Raw genomic sequence first — 14,378 nt, 5'->3', positions numbered from 1 at the left:
GAAGTTAATGACACTACAATAATAAACAAGATTTATGGGGCATTTACAGGCCCCAAAGTAATACTTCTGCCAACTGTATTACCTACATTGGGAAACTTCATCATTTTCTCTTAATTAGATTTAGCAATGTGGTATCAGCATATGGGACAGAAAGGAAAACCTTTTCTGAGAAAATAATCTACCTGTAATGAGCCCCGAGATTGAGGAGTGGTGAAAATGTCCTGTCGGTCACTATGGTGGTTCCTGTGCCAGTGGCGAGCACTGGAATAAGATGAGTGTTGCTGTTAGTAATAACCAGCTGGATTGTGTCTTTAAAGGTAACGGTATCGTCTAGATAGGCCACAAGATTCAGATGGACTTCTCCTTCTGGAGGAACCTCACCACAGCTGGGCTCCACCCGCCAAAGTGACCGTTTTCGCATCTTTAAGAACAGCAAAGAGAAATATTTCAATTAATATAAATAAACCTCAAACAGAGCATCCTGATTAAGAGGAGGAGTGGAGAAGCACCTGGACAAAAGAAGAAGAAGACATATTGAACCCTTCACAGTACTTCATATGAATACGATTTGGGGGAAGACAAGTGGTACATGGAGAAGAGGAGTACAGATCTGGGGTACAGAATGGGGGTGATGAATACATGAAGGTACAAGAGGGAAGTGACAAATGCATGTATGTACCAGATGGTGGAGTAAGCATCTAGATGAACAGGATGGTGGGGTAACCACATGGATATACAGAATGGGGGGTAAGCACATTGATGTACAAGATGGTGGAGTAAGCAAATTTGATGTACAAGATGGTTTGGTAAGCACATGGATATACAGGAAAGTGAGGTAACCACATGAATGTACAGGATGGGGGATTAAGCACATGATTATACAGGATAGTGGTGTAAACATATGGATGTACAGGATGGTGAGGTATCCACATGGATGTACAGGATGATGGGGTACACACATTGATGTACAATATGTTGAGTAAGGAAATTTGATATACATTATGGTGGGGTAAGCACATGATTTTACAGGATGGTGTTGGTAACCACATGGATGTACAGGATGGTGGGGTAAACATATGGATGTACAGGATGGTGGTGTAAGGACATGGATGTACAGGATAGTGGTATAAGCACATTGATGTATAGGATGCTGAGGTAACCACATGGATGTACAGGATGGTGAGGTAACCACATGGATGTACAGGATGGTGAGGTAACCACATGGATGCACAGGATGGTGAGGTAACCACATGGATGTACAGGATGGTGAGGTAATCACATGGATGTACAGGATGGTGAGATATCCACATGGATGTACAGGATGGTGAGATAACCACATGGATGTACAGGATGGTGAGGTAACCACATGGATGTACAGGATGGTGAGGTAACCACATGGATGTACAGGATGGTGAGGTAACCACATGGATGTACAGGATGGTGAGGTAACCACATTGATGTACAGGATGGTGAGGTAACCACATGGATGTACAGGATGGTGAGGTAACCACATGGATGTACAGGATGGTGAGGTAACCACATGGATGTACAGGATGGTGAGGTAACCACATGGATGTACAGGATGGTGAGGTAACCACATTGATGTACAGGATGGTGAGGTAACCACATGGATGTACAGGATGGTGAGGTAACCACATGGATGTACAGGATGGTGAGGTAACCACATGGATGTACAGGATGGTGAGGTAACCACATTGATGTACAGGATGGTGAGGTAACCACATGGATGTACAGGATGGTGAATTAACCACATGAATGTACAAGATACTGAGGTAACCACATGAATGTTCAAGATGTTGGAGTAAGCAAATTTGATGTACATTATGGTGGGGTAAGCACATGGTTATACAGGATGGTGGGGTAACCTCACGGATGTACAGGATAATGAGGTAACCAGATGGATCTACAAGATGGTGGGTTAAGCACAGGGGTATACAGGATGGTGGGGTAAGTACTTGGATGTACAGGATAGTGGAGAAAGCACATGGATGTATAGGATAGTGAGGTAACCACATTGATTTACAGGATGATGAGGTAACCACATGGATGTACAGGATGGTGGGGTAACCACATGGATGTAGAGCAGGGGTCCCCAAACTTTTTACATAGAGGGCCGTGCACTGTCCCCCTCAGACCGTTGGAGGGCCGGACTAAAGTTTAAAAATAAATAGAAGTGCATGTGACCGCATCCATAATACACTAGAACCCCCTCAATTAATTATTTCATATACTGCACCCCCTTGCAAACTATTTTATATATTGGCCCAATTAATTAATTATTTAATTAATTATTAAATATACTGGGACCCCTCTCCATTAATTATTGAATATGCCTCCCCCCATTAATTACTAGACTGCCCCTCATAACTAATTATTTCCTATACCCCCACCATTAATTATTTTCTATGCTGCCCCTCACCATTAATTATTTCCTATACTGCCCCTCATAATTAATTATTTCCTATGCTGCCCCCCACCATTAATTATTTCCTATACTGCCCCTCATAATTAATTATTTCCTATGCTGCCCCTCACCATTAATTATTTCCTATACTGCCCCTAACCATTAATTATTTCCTATGCTGCTCCTCATAATTAATTATTTCCTATACTGCCCCTCACCATTAATTATTTCCTATGCTGCACTCCACCATTAATTATTTCCTATACTGCCCCTCATAACTAACTATTGGCCCCCGGCCACCACAATCTTTTTACTACCGTTTTTAATAAAAAAATAAAAACCCTGTACTCACCTAAGTCTCCCATGGCGCGCCTTCTATCTTCTTGCCGCGTCCGAGCAGGAAAGGGTGCGCGGCCGCGTGATGACGTTATCGCGCGGCCGCGCATCCAAGTTCAAAGAGCGATGTGCGCCGGGGTTGTATTCCGGCCACATCGCTCCAGCAATAGTGCTCGAACGGCCGTTTGCGGCCGCATCGAGCACTACACAGTGACGGGCAGGAGCTTCCTGTCTGGACGGACGGAGGCTCCTGCCCAATTGTCGAAGGCCGTGGTGGCCCGGCAAAACGGATCAAAACGGTCCGCGGGCCGTAGTTTGGGGAACCCTGATGTAGAGGATGGTGAGGTAACCTTATGGATGTAGAGGATGGTGAGGTAACCATATGGATGTAGAGGATGGTGAGGTAACCACATGGATGTACAGGATGGTGAGGTAACCACATGGATGTACAGGATGGTGAGGTAACCACATGGATGTACAGGATGGTGAGGTAACCACATGGATGTACAGGATGGTGAGGTAACCACATGGATGTACAGGATGGTGAGATAACCACATGGATGTACAGGATGGTGAGGCAACCACATGGATGTACAGGATGGTGAGGTAACCACATGGATGTACAGGATGGTGAGGTAACCACATGGATGTACAGGATGGTGAGGTAAGTATATGGATGTACAGGAAGGTGGGGTAAGCACATGGATGTACAGGATAGTGGGGTACATTTTTAGTGCACTTTAACATAGAACCTGCAATTCTGTTGGACGCTCCATGATAAAAGTGGCGCACCAGCCACAACACAGTTGTTAATACATGTGAAAGCAGTTTGCACTGAAAAGAACATGCAAAGTCAGACAGAAAACTGGCGCATGGCCCTTAATAAATGTTGGACAATGTGTTGATGAATCTGATGCAGTTGAAAACTGTCAAGTTCTACTTTTAGACCTCCTATTTTTTTAGTGCACTGACTATTTCACACCTGACCACACCTCCTTTTCCAGAGACCATCCCCCTTTCTTGAGACCATGTCCCCTTTGTCTGACGACTCAGAAAACACACCAAAAATGGTCTAAAAGCATCTAAATGTGTCAGAAGGCGTTTTAGAGTCGGACGCAAGAAATGTGAGGGTTAATTAAAAATTTAAGTACAAGAGACAGGTAGGTAGGTACAGGATGGAAATAGAACATGCAGGAACAGGGTTAAATTTTATACAGATTTGAGAACTAAAGATAAGGGAGATTTTTGGTATAAGAATAAAGGTTTTTTAATATCTGAGGTACACAGTGAGGGCAATAAAGATCTTGGACTTCAGGGGTGATGATAACCTGAGACACAGGATAAGGGGGGAATTGATAAGGATTTGTGGTACAAGATAGAGGGTGATAAGATTAAAATTTCTGACAAGAGGCATTTTTGGCTATAACAAAAGAGCTTTGTTAAAGAGGTACCCGGGAGGAGATGATTGTGAGTTAGAGATTATTATTACAGACTATTCATTAATGTGGTGATAATTAGTGCTCATCAGGGCGGCGCATAGTGTCATGGTTGGGTCGTAATTACCAGTCTCCATAGGAACTCACAAGGCAAAAGAGAACATTTATTAGAAACCATTATCAGTCAAAACGAACAGGGTCACGAACAGGGTCACCTTTATATAGTGACAAAAACAGCAGACAGAGCCATGATCACAGGTTTTGTGTCTATATGAATACATATGTCACTGGTCTGTGGATCTGCGGGTATCCTGTATTTGAACTTACCATGCTAGCCTGAAATGGAGCCGAGATAACAGACTGGTTGTATAGGCAGAGTGTTCTTGTTATTTCAGAAAGAACTGGGACATCACCAAAATTAACCTCACTAGGTTCAACATGGACAACTGGTCCCTCTCCAATGCACAGCAGACGTATTTCCTATGAATGACATTTACATAAATATTGTACAAAACAGATTCATACATAAGTTACATCCCAATTAGTTTAGTTCTTCTGACTATGATGAATACTTGAAACTTTCCTTTGCGCTATGCCTTGTATATTCACAGATCCGTTAAAGGGGGTCTATGAATATCTTTAAATGTCTTTGACAGGAGTCACACTTGTAGGTGGAGTGTTCAGCATCAGAACCATGCATTCTTGAGAAAATCCAAGGCCTGAATGCAGAAAAATCTTCATTTTATTGCACATGCAAAGTAGCAATTTGGGGTGCACCGCTCACCATAGACACACTGAAGAAGAATTACTCGATTAAAAACAAACATTTCCCTGCATTAAAGCCAGAGATTTTTTAAAGAATGGCATGGTGCTGATTCAGGGCACTTCACTTTCATCTGACAGGGTACCTTCAAAGGAATTTTTTAATCCAGAGCACTTGACCTGCAAAGGAGATGCTAAATTCCCTTTAGTTCAGTCTTCATCTCTGTCAGCTGATCAGAAGTTGCTCAGAAGACAACATCAAGAGATTTTACAGTAGTGATGGCCTCTGAGCAAGCTTAGCAATACTGGTTATATGCATTGGAAAGCATTCAGACAAAATATAAATCTACTAAATGTTTTATCTTGGCTTACATTGGGTTTCTTTATGTCAGATATAAGTAGCCAAGAATGAGAATATTGGGTCCCCTATTGTATTAAAGTTGCATATCATTGGCTTGGGTTAAGACCATCGATGTTGTGGTTACTTACCAGTGGGGGTTGAGGGCTTCCATACACAGCAATGTGAGCCGTAGCACTCAGCTCCCCAGTTATCAGGGCACTCAGTACAATAGGCACATCTATACTGCTATTTGCCTCAATGATTCCCCGTGGCTTTGGGCTCTCATACAGGACACTAGAGGAAGATACCTGCAAAAAATGGAAGCATGAACTCCATTAGAGCATAATGTCAGATTTACATATTAGAGAACAACATACAAGTACAGGCAGTCCCGGGTTACATACAAGATAGGGTCTGTAGGTTTGTTCTTAAGTTGAATTTGTATGTAAGTCAGAACTGTATATTTTATCATTGTAATCCCAGCCAGAACTTTTTTGGTCTCTGTGACAATTGGATTTGAAAAAAGTTGGGTTGTCATAAGAATCAAGATTAACAATAAAGCTTCATTACAGACACCTGTGATAACTGTTACAGCTGATCATTGTAGCCTAGGACTAAAGCACAATAAATTACCAATATCCAGTGGTCCGTTTGTAACTAGGGGTCGTATGTAGGTCGAGTGTTCTTAAGTAGGGGACCGCCTGTAACAGGTAAACTTTATATTTCCTAACCTTTGTATCTACCCATCATATTGTAGAAAACAATGATGTACCTGTGGCAGAAAAATGTAACACCCCTTGAGGCTGCTGGGATTATGCAGGGTCACAGTGCGTTCATAAGGAAACTGCAGGAAGCAGCGGTTATATGTGACAGCAATGTTCTCCACAAACAACGGGGGCACGTCACACCTGAGACATAAGACACTGTCAGCACCAACACCAACTGCAGAGTTATAACGGCACATAGACCTAAGTCTGACTTACCTGGCAGTAATTGGTAATGCCAAAACCTCCTCTCCAACACCCTCCACATCCACCACTAAGGCCAGCTCATAAGATTTTAAAGTGTTGGAGCACAGGGTCACCTAGGAATATGAAGCCAAACACTGAGCTAGTGCTGTGTGCAGAAAACAGAAAGGTCTGGAAGCAGTCATAGGGGGAGATTTATCATCATGTTTCTGAGGTAAAACTGGTCTAGTTTCCCATGGAAACCAATCAGAGCTCAGCTTTAATTTTATAAACAGCTGTGGGAAAATGAAAGCTGAGCTCTGGTTGGTTGCCATGGACAATCAGAACAGTTCTGCTCTAATAGACTTATGATAAATCTCCCCCATAATGTTTTAGCATGTTACACAGTACGACTGAGATCCTATAAATGCTACAAGCTACACAGAAAGGTATAGAAAAGCCTTCTGTGTGTGAGTGATGCTGATTTTCTGTTACAATAAACCACATGAATTATACTGTAATTATAATGTTAAAGCAAGTAGGTATTTAGTTCTTAAAATTGTTTGCCCCTTGAAGTAGGACGGATCCCTTAAGTTAAACAAAGTCCTGAATCACAGTTTTTCTTGGCAGAGCAGGAAACTGCTGACAGCAGAGAGCGATGTCCATCTGTCAGCAATCTATGATTAATTTATCATGAAGAACATACACGGTCACCTGAATCAATAGCGGGCACACAGTGCCAGGGGCTTTGGCATGACTGAAGAGATACTTAATGCAAGTAATGACACAGGTTTGCCAGGGAAAGACACAGGTAACAGGAGGAGCAGCTGTCTTCATATGTATTCTGCAGGGACACTATCAGCACTGCTCTCCACCATGTGCCTCCCCAGGTGCACATATGGCAGCTCCGTATACATCTATTATTAAAGACATGCAGTGATGGCTCCTGGACACAGTCTGCTATGAAACCATTCCAAACTTTTATGGCCAATATTTTCCTTTTTTTATTATTGATCATAATTTTTTATTCTAAACTAAAGGGACAAGTACTACAAGTGGACAATAGTGTCCCCTACTAAAGGAAGATAAAGTTGTCCATACATGTCGGCCACATTTACTTACCTGTCCTGTCGCGATCCCCAAAAAGTGCATTGCCCGACCGGAATGCACATCTGCCGCGATTCACGAAGATCGTGCGCACGATATCCTGCATGTGTCGCTTCCCCGCTCAGGTCTGCTGGAGTTCACCTTCCTCTACCCGGTGTATGTAAGTGCATTATCTTGCGACACAAATTGAATCTTAAATCGTGCGCTTAGTCCGAATCAGTCAGATCGTCCGACGGCCCGCCCCCCAGATTTCTGTCACATGAAAGCCGACGCGGCTGCACCACAATCCGATCGTGTGCGACACAACCCCCAGTTAAATACCTGCCACAGCGGTACAAATCCCGAAAATTTCAAAAATCCGACGAAAGTCAGATCCGCGGACCCTTGGTAAATAAACCTCATTAAATTAACAGTGGCAAATGTAAAAAAGGCTTTATAGCCTGAGATCAGTGGAAGATCTCATATGTGTCCACAGCTTACAGTGCTGCTTTCTCCATCCACACGACTATACAATGCTAGAAAAGATGGCCAGTGATGCTATTATTTTCTACACTGCAGACTGCTGCCTATTTCAGCAACCCCGTGCAGCAAACATGAAATGAAATACAAAAGTGAAAATTTCACATGATCTGACCCAAGTACTAGAGAAAACTGCAAAGCATCAGGAGGAAGCATGGTTTATATCTTTCATGTCAGTGGTATGTGCTTTGTTCTTAGTGAAGCTTCTAGGTAGATAGTTAACCAGGTTTATTCTGTTCTGTACCTCAATGTCCAGGAGTCCCTGGGGTCGGATGGTTCCTTTAGAGGGAGTAATAGTAAATTCACGAGGTCCACAGGCACCATTCTGTTGTCTTCTCCAGGATGCTGCCCTATCTTCAATGATGTGAGTCTGACTAGTGACACTTGGGTCACCAATGCCATCTCCAGGGACCCGTAGACTAAAGCTCATGGGAACGAGAGATGTGTTATGGAGAGAACATGAAAGTGTTTGTGGGAATCCTAGAAAATAAATTAAAAACTCTGAAAAAGTGTTATGTCTAATGTTGGTCTACTCTTGTCTACAGATGTGGACATCACACTCACCAAAAGACACATCCCCAAAATGTAAGGCCGGCACACTAAAGTGGAAGGTGGGTCCAATGATGCAACCCCTGCAGAACAGTAACCAAAGTAGTTACATGTGTGTGACAAATGCCACATCATATCATTAGCACTAATATAAATGTGACAGTCATGACTAGATTATAGAAATCAGGGAAACTAACTTAATTTATACTCCTACTATGGGGCCCGTATGTGACTGTCAACATGACAATTTCTGAGGCCTGTCTATGTCATAATAGTATATGACAATTCACATCAGGAGCAAAGTTTCATGGGGTCCAGAGAGTTCCCTGAAGTTTTAGGGGACATAGGGAGTCTCTTCCCAGTACTGTAAAAATACATTATAGCCAGGGAGCCTGATAAAGATTTTGCATTGGGTATAATTACAATTACTTTATGCTTCTGTTTATCCTTTATGGGATTATCTTCTTACTAGGATATGTATCTTACTGTCCACATCACCTTACCAGCTGATCATATCCGCCTATTCTTGTCACCTTAAGAAAGACACCTTCACAGTCCACATCAGGGAACTATCTGACTGTACATCACCTTATCACAGACACTTACCTTACTGCTAATTTGACTTCATCAGAAGCTCCATCTACAACAAAGCAGAAATCCTCTCTGAACTCTCCCAGGACACTGCAGCAGAGAGAGATCTGGATTGCCTGGTGTCCATTTGGTAAGATGATCCCCTCACTGGGAGTAAAGGTGAAACTGGTCGCAAGGGCTGAAGTATGAGGTACCAGACTGTAGATTCCATCAATGGCTCCTTGATTTGCCAGTACAACCTTTTAACATAGTAACACAGTAAACATCTGAGCTCACCCTAAGGCAAGTGTGGTCTGCTAAAAAATGAGAGAAGCACCAACCTCATAGGTATGTGTGGATCCCACAAACACCTTCCCAATATCCAACTCATCAAAGTTGAAGCAGAGTTTGGGCCCCAAACCCTCTCCTCGAATACGCAGAGGTAGTCTTGTTTCTCGACCTGCAGAATGGACATGGAAATAACTGTCGGTATCCATACAATGTCACAGCATGAAAATGAAGAAGGACTGCAGCAACATAGTTACCTGTAATATCACAGTAGACAGTCCGCTGGTATATCTTAGCAGTCTGGGGTTTAAATAGCAAAGTAACTTGCACTGAAGAGTTAGGCCAAACATCTCCTTCCTGTCAGCAGACATAGAATAATCATATGGAATCCAGGAAAATCCTTTGTAAACTGAACTGCCATCAAATTAAAGGGTATCTGGGCAGCGGTAGAATTTAATGGTGAAGCAGGGAGTTATCAAGGGAATATTTTAGGGAACACAAACTGTTTTAGTTCTGAATATTTAATGCAGCCATGCAAGTTCACTGCAAAGGGGCTCTGTCGCCCAGGGGTCTTCTGAAACATGGAGCCAGTGCTGAACTGCCCGCTCCACCTGCTCCACCATTACTCTCTGCTGCTGCTGTGTGCGGATGATGGCTGGCGGGCCCCATGTGAAGACAACAACTCACCAGCTGGCCTTAAAGGGGTATTCCAGGAATCAGCATAATTCATATACAAATGGGCACTCAAAATATAAGCTAATGTGTAATTAGTTGTTATTTAAAATTTTGCTCCCCTTAGCAGAAAATGCTGGTGACATAGACTGTAATGGAGAATTAAAATGCTACTGGCCCTTTAATCAGTCCGTTAATTTCCTCCGTGCGGTCCGTTGCAGGACAGAAGATGGCCGCTGGTCACATGTCCACATCACATGTCCCACACCTGCCTGGGCAGGTCATGTGATCACCACTAAGTTTGGCTGTTGTTGGTTGGTTGCAGTGCATCCAGTATGGTCAGTGTTGTGGAGATGGCAGTTACAAATCATTACTATGGTAACAGAGCAAGAAAACCTGTTACATCATCACTGTTAGCAGAGTATAAGTGGTAGGAGGAGTTACTGAGAACTAAAGGATCATGGAACTTGTAGTTTCCAGTGGCAGCCATCTTAGTGATAACTCCACCTACTTTAGGGAGGCCATAAACTTTGTAAATCATAAAATCAAACTATGTAAGCTCCGTTTTGTGACTAATGACAATGAGTATTGTTGTACTCATTTAGTTATATCATCATGGGTTTTTGTGTCAGACGTTCATATTCCCGGGATACCCCTTTAATAATAATCTTTATTTTTATTTATATAGCGCCATCATATTCCTTATCGCTTTACAAATCATAGGGGACAAATACAAATAAAATAATACATTACAGAGTGCAGTCATATGGAACAATATGCTGCTTCCAAGAGCTCACAGCCTTATTACAGCAAATGGCAGCAGCAGAGAAAGGTAAAAAAGTATTTTTTTATAGCTTTTGCATCAAAAATGAAAAGAAAGGGAATGGGTGTTACAAAAAGGCGGGTAGTCAACCAAAAAGAAGGCATAAGTGAGAGGCAACGTGAAGGAGCAGACTGTATAAGTGGGATGTAAAAAAGTTAACAATACTTAAAGGAAACCTACCATTTGATTTGATGCATTATGAAGCAAACATACCTTGAGAATAATGTAGCTACACTGTTGCAGGATAATATCTTGGTTAATCCCTGAGCCAAGTGGTTTTGCTGATAAAACAATTGTAAAATTATGATAATGAAGCACATTAGTTATGCACTGCTCCACAGGATGATGTAGTCCCTGGGTTGTGCCTGAAGGCAGAATAATTAATTGCTGCACCATCCTCCAGCTGCTTTGTATGAGTGATCCAGCTCAGGTTGATTAGTCCTGTCTGGACTAAGCGCCTGTGTAATAGAAGCTGTAATACAAGCTCTGTTTAACTTATGAAATCATGCAACCCAGCTTTCCTGTGGTCCTGAACGTTACAATAGTTTTTTAAACAAAACTACTCAACTCAGGGATTAACCAAGATATGATCCTGCATCAGTGTAGCTACAGCATTCTCAAGGTATGTTTGGTCCATAATGCATCAAATCAAATGGTAGGTTTCCTTTAAAGAGAACCTTTCAGGGTTTTCGTTAAACATTAAAAATGACACCTCCCTTTCATTCTTTGAGTCAATACGATCACGGAAATACCAAATTTATATAGGTTATATTCTCAGTTATTCTGAGGCCCTGCTCACAAGAGATTACAGACTATGAGGATGAGGGTGTTGACACAAGAGGTTGTATAATGGTCCATTTCACTGAATAAATTAGCGATGCTGAAAAATATCTCCTTGATTCACTTAGATTCACTGTAATTTGGAGGTATAATAACAAAAAAATAAAACGTAACTTTTATTTCTTCAAATTTTAAAAGAATAGGCAGAACTCTAAGTGCACATTAATTTGTTCCTCTGTTCCACTGCTGACCCAAATGCATGCATATGTGTATGTGCTGTACTTCATGAATAGTTGTCAGCAGGGGATGGGAAACGTAACAATAACTGGGATGTGATTATGGATTGGCTCACAACCCTGTTATTAATAGTGAGGAAGTGTAATAACTACCATTAATAATCTTTTGGTAGAAAAATTAGTAGTTGTCAGATAGCTGCAGATTTGTATCCTGCCTAATCCAATATACCTGACAATTTCTGTAAAGATTGGATCTTGGTATACTGACTGTCACTTCTAGCTACCAGTGGGTTGGTGATCCTAGTATACTGACTGTCACTTCTGGCTACCAGTATATTAGTGATCAATTTTCTGATCTGTAGGCTGATAGTACTCAGTTAGTTTGGCAGCTAGTAGGCTGACTGAGCTACATATAATCTGCCTAGACTGACTGTAGCTAAAAGTGGCTAACACTTCCTCACTGCTAAATAACCCTAGGACCCGACGCGTTTCTTTGTGCCATTATCATCAGGGGTCTTAAAGTTTGGCAAGATAAATTAGGGTATGAACAGTAACACTGCGTGCGGTGTGCACGTCTGGCATAGTCGTGGCCGTGGCGCGCGCCCGTGTTGCTCCGCCTAAATACAAAGTACTGAGCCCGTCATCGCTCATGAGCCCCCCTCGTTTGACCAATCGGATGTCCAAACGTCACCAGTGACGTGTCATGTATGGGCGTGATGGCTCAAAACGTCACTGATGACGTGTGATGTGTGGGCGTCATGATTCAACCAATCGGGTAATGGGGGAGGTCCCGATCTCTTCCGGACACTCCCCTCTTCAATTAGCCAGAAGTGACAGTCAGTATACTAGGATCGCCAACCCACTGGTAGCTAGAAGTGACAGTCAGTATACCAAGATCCAATCTTTACAGAAATTGTCAGGTATATTGGATTAGGCAGGATACAAATCTGCAGCTATCTGACAACTACTAATTTTTCTACCAAAAGATTATTAATGGTAGTTATTACACTTCCTCACTATTAATAACAGGGTTGTGAGCCAATCCATAATCACATCCCAGTTATTGTTACGTTTCCCATCCCCTGCTGACAACTATTCATGAAGTACAGCACATACACATATGCATGCATTTGGGTCAGCAGTGGAACAGAGGAACAAATTAATGTGCACTTAGAGTTCTGCCTATTCTTTTAAAATTTGAAGAAATAAAAGTTACGTTTTATTTTTTTGTTATTATACCTCCAAATTACAGTGAATCTGTATAATGGTCCAGCCATTTTTTTTGGCAAGGGAACAATATAAAATAATTTAATAAGTTGATAAATAAAAATTCTGCAGCTTGAACCAGCCATCAACCTCCATCTTATTTACAGGGTCCAAGGTGAAAAAGACTGCAGAAGCCTGGAGCTTGGTATATATCTGTTGTTTGCCAGATAACAGATGGGATATAGGACATAGAATGGATCAGAAAAGGGAGAGTTGACGTTTCATGCAGTTAGCTAGTGTGATAGGCTTGGGTTTTAAGAGCACGTTTGAAGCTTTGGAGGGTGGGTATTAGTCTGAGAGTCCGTAAGGGCATTCCAGAGAATCGGAGCAACTCGGGATAAGTCCTGGAGACGTGCATGAGAGGTTCAAATTAAGGTAGAGATTAATCTAATGTCACTGGCAGATGAAGAACATGGGAAGGGCGATAGACTGAGATGAGAGAAGAGGGATAGGTAGGTGCAGTATCATTCAGAGCTTTGTGGATGAGGGTTATTATTTTAAAGTGAATACGGGAGGAGACAGGCAGCCAGTGCAGTGATTGGCAGAAACTGGAGGCATCCGTGTAGCGTTTGGTCTGAAAGACGAGCCTGGCAGCTGCATTAAGAATCGATTAAAGCTATGGATTCAAATTTTTTCAGGCATCTGTTGTCCCAGACCTCCTTAAAGGGAACCTGTCACCAGGAGACCCATTTTTAGCACTCCCCCAGTCCCCACAGAGCATAGTACATACACTGCCAGTGTTTTTGTATTAAAAATTGGTTTTACAGAAAAAAGATAAATTATATTGTACCTTTCATTAGGATGTGCTGTGTGACTAGGCAGTTGCCTTTTGGGAGGAGCTGGAAAGGAGCAGTTCCCCCCCACCCTTGGGGAACAGCTTCTCCATGTGACCTTTTCAAATATATGAAAACACCCATCACTGGGCTTAGCGACACCCCCTGTTCCTCTACAGCCAATCCCGAGTGTGGGGAGTTATTCATATATTTGAAAAGGTCACATGTTTCCCAAGGGTGGGGGGGGGGGGACTGCTCCTTTCCAGCCCCTCCCAATTGGCAACTGCCTAGTCACCCAACAGATGCTAATGAAAGGTACAATATAACATATCTTTTTTTCTGTAAAACCTATTTTTTATACAAAAACACTTTGGCAGTGTATGTACTATGCTCTGTGGGGACTGGGGGAGTGCTAAAAATGGGTCTCCTGGTGACAGGTTCCCTTTAAAGGAATGCAGCGTTTCCTCTATTGTGCCTTGGGCTCCTCCCCCTCCAGCTACACTCCCCCCCTCCTCCTCCCCCTCCAACTACAATGGAAAAAAACCCTCA

General features: G+C 42.4%; 1 protein-coding gene across 3 annotated transcripts in view; it reads right to left on the bottom strand.

Annotated features, from left to right (window-relative positions):
• The window catches only part of HYDIN (HYDIN axonemal central pair apparatus protein), a 107,874-nt gene that overhangs the window by 63,706 nt on the left and 29,790 nt on the right, over window positions 1-14,378 (bottom strand). For all 3 annotated transcript variants that reach the window (XM_072116976.1, XM_072116977.1, XM_072116978.1), the window contains exons 10-19: window positions 9,537-9,636; window positions 9,333-9,451; window positions 9,028-9,251; window positions 8,437-8,504; window positions 8,117-8,352; window positions 6,283-6,383; window positions 6,072-6,207; window positions 5,449-5,607; window positions 4,525-4,677; window positions 183-421 (exon numbers count right to left, since the gene is read on the bottom strand). In XM_072116976.1, coding sequence (XP_071973077.1) covers window positions 183-421; window positions 4,525-4,677; window positions 5,449-5,607; window positions 6,072-6,207; window positions 6,283-6,383; window positions 8,117-8,352; window positions 8,437-8,504; window positions 9,028-9,251; window positions 9,333-9,451; window positions 9,537-9,636 — 1,535 coding nt within the window. The remainder of the gene's footprint in view (window positions 1-182; window positions 422-4,524; window positions 4,678-5,448; window positions 5,608-6,071; window positions 6,208-6,282; window positions 6,384-8,116; window positions 8,353-8,436; window positions 8,505-9,027; window positions 9,252-9,332; window positions 9,452-9,536; window positions 9,637-14,378) is intronic.

This window comes from Engystomops pustulosus, chromosome 7 (assembly GCF_040894005.1).
Source record: "Engystomops pustulosus chromosome 7, aEngPut4.maternal, whole genome shotgun sequence".
NCBI classification, from domain to species: domain Eukaryota; kingdom Metazoa; phylum Chordata; class Amphibia; order Anura; family Leptodactylidae; genus Engystomops; species Engystomops pustulosus.
The sequence above is the reverse complement of the archived record's forward strand: the minus strand, read 5'-3'. Positions and strand labels throughout refer to the sequence as shown.